Raw genomic sequence first — 6,223 nt, 5'->3', positions numbered from 1 at the left:
AACTTAGTTCTTTATTTCGTTGAGCCCCTACCTTCAACCACACTCCCAAGACTTACAAAAGAATAAAGTGCAAAATCAATCTCAGCAGGATTTAACCCTTTAGCATTTAAGCCGGCCATATCCGGCCAAAATATTCTATTTGCTTTATGTTCAAACTAGTCAAATGCATTCTCTTACATCTATCCTATAATGCCATATAAAAAGTAAAAAATAGGTGTAGGAGTGGCTGTGTGGTAAGTAGCTTGCTTACTAACCACATGGTTCCGGGTTCAGTCCCACTGCGTGGCACCTTCGGCAAGTGTCTTCTACTAAAGCCTCGGGCCGACCAAAGCTTTGTGAGTGGATTTGGTAGGCAGAAACTGAAAGAAGCCAATCATATATATATATATATTTATCTATATGTGTGTGTGTCTTTGTACCTGTGTTTGTCCACCACCACCACCACTTGACAACTGGTGTTAGTGTGTTTACGTCCCTGTAACTTAGTGGTTCAGCAAAAATAAGTCCTGGGGTCAATTTGTTTGACTAAAACCATTCAAGGCAATGCCCCAGTGTAGCTGCAGTCAAATGACTGAAACAAGTAAAAGATAAAAGATAAAAGAAACATTACATTTCACAGAGTAATCTGAATGCTAAAGAGTTGAATAGCAACAATACAGTAAGCCCAGAGGTCCAAATGTAAAAAACATGGTAAAGACCACCTTCAGACTTGAATGACCAAGGGACTGCACCTAGAAAGTTACCCTCTGAGGCACAAGTCCAGGCAAGATTGTTTATGGAAAACCAGCTGTCACCCTTACATACCACCAGTTACCCATGCATACTAGCAGTCACCCATGCATACCAGCCTCCTTTCTCCATGCCACCAATGTTGTCCAAAGTAAAGACAAAGGGCAATGCAGCTTGGCACCAGTGACAACACTACTCATTTCTACAGCTGAGTGAACTACACAGCCCGGTCTGAGAATTGAACTCGCTACCTCATGATTGTCAGCCCAACACGCTAACCACTGAGCCAAGTACCTTCACCAGACATTCAAATATTAACTATATGTATACATATATACACTTTTATGCATTGATTTTTATAGTTAATAGAAGTCCAAATATTAACTGTAAAAATCAACACATAAAAGTGTATTTATGTATGCATGTATATACATCAATAAAGATGCTATTTATCTTCTTTGCTGCAAGACCCCTTTTTCTGTCCCCCTCTCATACTATAACCTCTCATCATCTGGCACAAAGTCACTTCCCTCAATATTATTCCTCCCTCAGTTTAGGAGGCTCATCTTGCAGGTTACTTGGAGACCTCACTGGTGCTGGTGCCACATCAAAAGTACCCAGTATATTCTGTAAAGTAGTTGGCATTAGGAAAGGCATCCAGCCATAGAAACCATGCCAAATCAGATTGGAATCTGGTAAAGCTCTCCGGCTTACCAGTTCCGGTCAAACCATCTAACCCATGCCGACATGGAAAGTGGATGCTAAATGAAGATGATGATGATGACGATGATGAGTTTTAACATCCACACAAAGGTCACATACATGGGAAGAAGAAATAACAGTGATATTGACCTGAGAGAGATAACCGAGGAGTTTAACCCAACAGCTACCAGGAACCTCTAGATGATTGCTCAACCAGCTTGAACAGCAGAAATCCCTTAAATCATATCTAGCCATCTTTAACAAGAAAGACACACATTAAATACACTCAGGCTAGGAGACCCTCTAAGACTACAAGACGGCTGCAGCCAAAATATTTTTGGAAAATGCTCTGAGTCAGGGTTAATTGTCCTTAACTAACTGCATTCATTTCACTTTACTAAACATTATTGATGCTCTTAGAAAAAGCATTAATGTTACAACTTCCTACTCATCCTCGCCTACACATCCAAAAAATTTTGATGCTTTGTTGTAAAAACAAAAAAAAAAAATCAAACACGAAACAAGAAAAGAAAACAAAAATGAAACAAAATCTCATTTAATTTGGTCAGTTTAATTAAGTAATGAAGATTTATTTACCTGTTTTCTTTGTAAAAGGTGATAATGTTGGAATCTGGTAGAGTGGAACCAAGCATGACAAATGGATTCTGGCAATAGAATAGAGAGTTTATATAAATATATATGTATATATACATATGTGTGTGTATGTGTGTGTATGTATGTGGGTGTATGAATATAAACATATCATCATCATCATCATCATCATCATCGTTTAACGTCCACTTTCCATGCTAGCATGCGTTGGAATATTCATATATATATATGCACACGTATATATAATACATATATATAAACATACACACACATATATATTATACATATATATAAATGATACATACATATATGTATAATATATATATATAGACATACATATATATACATATATATATATCTGTGTGTGTGTATATATATATATATATATATATATATATATGTACAGTAGGGTATATAATACCACTTGCTAAAATTAGAGCCAAGGCTCGAAAACCACCAGAAAGCCACAATAAAGATACACAGGAGCAATGCAATAAACACATGAGAAATAGGCTTACCTTTGCATTGAATACATTAATAAGTAATGTATATTTCAATACCAATTGATTTCCCCCTCTGTATAACCAACATGCTCGTGTATATCTTTATTGTGAGCTTCTGGTGGTTTTTGAGCCTTGGCTCTGATTTTAGCAAGTGATATTACATACCCTACTGTATCTAAATTTGCCTTATATTGTGCCTGTAACGGTGTGAACTTGCTGGCCACCTTATTATTACCTTATTAATATCATTAATAATAGTAATAATACATCTTTATTTTATATATATATATATATTTGGCGTTAGGAAGAGCATCCAGCTGTAGAAACTCTGCCAGATCAGATTGGAGTCTGGTGTAGCCATCTGGTTCGCCAGTACCCAGTCAAATCGTCCAACCCATGCTAGCATGGAAAGCGGACGTTAAATGATGATGATGACGATGATGATGATATATATATATATATATATATATATATATATATATATATATATATATATATATATATATATATAAAGAATAAATTTTATATATATATATATATATATATAGATATATATATAACCTGCCACACCTGTATGGGATGGAGTACAAGCAGTCTCTGGTCATATTCTCTTCTACTGGTGGTTTTACTCGAAGGAGATATGTGCGAAGTATTGTATTACTCTTGAATACTGTCCTGATGTCATATGGGCCGCATATCTTTTGTATCTTTTCGGAGAGGCCTTTCACATAGGGTAGACAGACTGCGGTCAGTTTATGGGTTTCATCCCCTCTTTTCTTTATAATTGGAATGAATAGTATGTTTTTGGGGTAGTTGTTGCTTAATAGATTGTTACTTAGCTTGATCATTTTTTGTGTGGTGTGTATCAGGATTGCTACTTATATTCTTTGCTCAATGTTTTAGGTACTGAGCAAAATCTCTCTTTTTACACTGTATGGATGGTGGGAATTGAAGTTGAGGTATCGTCCAGTGAAGCTTGGCTTGCGGTATACAGATGTCCTGGATCCATACTTTTGTTGAAGGTGCCATGCAGTAGGACTGAACCCAAAACCATGTGGTTGCAAAGCAAGCTTCTCAACCACACAACTAGAACATAATTAAGTAACAACTGAAAGTGAGCTAATTGATAAAGAATAAATTAAGGAAAAGGGACACTTACATTCTTTTTTGGTTTAACACCATACTGCAGGAATTTCCTCTTCTCTATTGCAATCTCTGGTAAATATTCAGACTTTAGCCGTGCCACTTCCCCTGTTTCATAGTTAAGGCTCATCAGTGCATTTGTCTGCAGAAATGGTAAATTTATATAAGTTACATGGCTTACACATTTTAACAGAAACAGACCTCTTATCCAGCTTCTAGAAATTCAGAATTTCCAGAAATCCAGGAACACTGGATTGAAGTTGGTTAATTTGCACATGGTGTGTCAAAAATAGTTTTGTTCTTTACTTTTTATGTAGATTAATAAGGATTAAACATACTCTGCTTCAGAAATGTATTAATTCGTATAGTTTTAATGTATACCTGTATCTGTTAGATAACATCATGTACTTTACTTATCTTCATTTAATTTTCAGATTATAAACATTATACTGGATACATGGTACAGAGTGATATATTTTAAGAATGAATTTTAAATGGATTAATAGATATCAAATGGACCCTGCTTTAGAAATGTATTAATTTGAATATGTTAGATACAATCTAGTTCTTTACTTTTCATAGTTCATTTTATATTTCAAGTATATATTTAGTCTGTCTCCAGAAAATCCAGACATCTAGGCAACTTCCGATCCCAAGTCTATTGGATATGTGATCTGGTACTGTATTAGATGACACAGCTGTCAATATATCTAGATATGTACAATACGATGTAATTGTCAGCAGACATTTATTACAATGAACAAACTGCGAACATACCCAGCTATGTACATTATGTAGGAATTGTTAACATATACAGACATATACCTCATATAAGCATTGGAAACAAACATAACAACATACAATATACACATATATTCTCATATATAAAACATTAGCATACACAGACAATGGTTGTGTATTGATGTTGCTTTAAATTTATCATGCTTTATCTCGTAGCTTCAAGATTTTGATGATGTGATTGTTTTTACTTTTAGAATGATATTGTAGGGTATGTGTGAGAAGCCAGATCTGGCCAGCTTGAGCATAAAACAGGTAGAAAATTTAGACCAGATATGGCCAGTTTAAATGCTAAAGGATAAACAGCTGGTTTAACTGCTGCTATCTTCTTCCTTTTCCTATAGTTACAGGTTCAAAAACTTACGCATTCCTCATGTAGTATTAGTGTATCATCAAGAGGTGCAGTGAGGGCTGTCAGTTTCACTTTTGGCCGATATGCCATGCTGACTGGTGGGAAGAGTTCATACAGTTCAGTCAGTTTCCCGTGTACAGACTTGGCATCAATGCTAATCACTGAGATTGGGTTACATGTGGCGACATGGATCATATCTTTGATAGATTGGCCAGCACTACGATGCTCAGCTGAAACAAACAAACAAGGGTATCATTATCATTATCATCATCATAATTATTATTAATTATTATTATTGAGCGCAAACACCTAAAAAAGTTCCATGAGGCTCCGGTAGGGGGGGGGGTGGCGAACCCTGCTGTACTCTTCCACCACAACTTTCTCTCACTCTGACTTCCTGTTTCTGTTGTGCCTGTAATTCGAAGGGTCAGCCTTGTCACACTGTGTCACGTTGACTCTCCCCGAGAACTACGTTAAGTGTACACGTGTCTGTGGAGTGCTCAGCCACTTGCATGTTAATTTCACAAGCAGGCTGTTCCATTGATCGGATCAACTGGAACCCTCGACGTCGTAAGCGACAGAGTGCCAACACAACACAATTGTTACATACAAAGTCTACTTTTCTGTAACCTGTCAGTAATTCAACTGCTGCACCTCCAATATATCCATAGTTTGCACTGGGTACATTGCATGAAATTTCTATCTGCTTTTTTTCAACAAACTGGGCAAGGCCCTTTACCTGATGCAAGTAGGACTCCACCTGTTTTCGTGCTTTCACCTCTTCAGCAAGGCATTTGTTTCTGTCCCTCTATCATACTTTCACATCTTTCAGTGCAATACCTCACTCAGTTGAGGGGGGATCTTGTCTTGCAAGTACTTGGTGACCTCACTATTGCTAGTGCCATGGAAAAAGCACCCAGTACACTCTGTAAAGTGACTGACACTCAGAAGGGCATTGAGCTGTAGAAACCATGCCACAGTACACATTGGAGCATAGAGCACACTGCCCTCAGGCTCATTAATTCCTCTCAAAGTGTCTAATCCATGCCAGCATGGGAAAAGATGACAATGACAATATATACATATATAATTTTATTAACAGTGATTGTGAAATTTTATCAGTCATAGGCCTGTTCAATGCTTATAAGCATGTATTTAATTATTTCTCCATGCAAATATATATATATATATATAAGTATGTATGTATATATATATATATGTATATAGCTACACTCTCTGAGTGGTTGGCGTTAGGAAGGGCATCCAGCTGTAGAAACTCTGCCAAATTTAGATTGGAGCCTGGTGTTGCCATCCGGTTTCACCAGTCCTCAGTCAAATCGTCCAACCCATGCTAGCATGGAAAGCGGACGTTAAACGATGATGA

General features: G+C 36.8%; 1 protein-coding gene across 1 annotated transcript in view; it reads right to left on the bottom strand.

Moving 5' to 3' along the window:
• Positions 1-6,223, bottom strand: part of LOC106871189 (von Willebrand factor A domain-containing protein 8) — an 85,720-nt gene that overhangs the window by 30,879 nt on the left and 48,618 nt on the right. Inside the window, exons 29-31 of the mRNA XM_052974539.1 lie at positions 4,852-5,069; positions 3,706-3,831; positions 2,029-2,096 (exon numbers count right to left, since the gene is read on the bottom strand). Coding sequence (XP_052830499.1) covers positions 2,029-2,096; positions 3,706-3,831; positions 4,852-5,069 — 412 coding nt within the window. The remainder of the gene's footprint in view (positions 1-2,028; positions 2,097-3,705; positions 3,832-4,851; positions 5,070-6,223) is intronic.

This window comes from Octopus bimaculoides, chromosome 18, assembly GCF_001194135.2.
Source record: "Octopus bimaculoides isolate UCB-OBI-ISO-001 chromosome 18, ASM119413v2, whole genome shotgun sequence".
NCBI lineage: Eukaryota > Metazoa > Mollusca > Cephalopoda > Octopoda > Octopodidae > Octopus > Octopus bimaculoides.
Note: the sequence above shows the minus strand (reverse complement) of the source record. Positions and strands in the feature narration are given on the sequence as shown.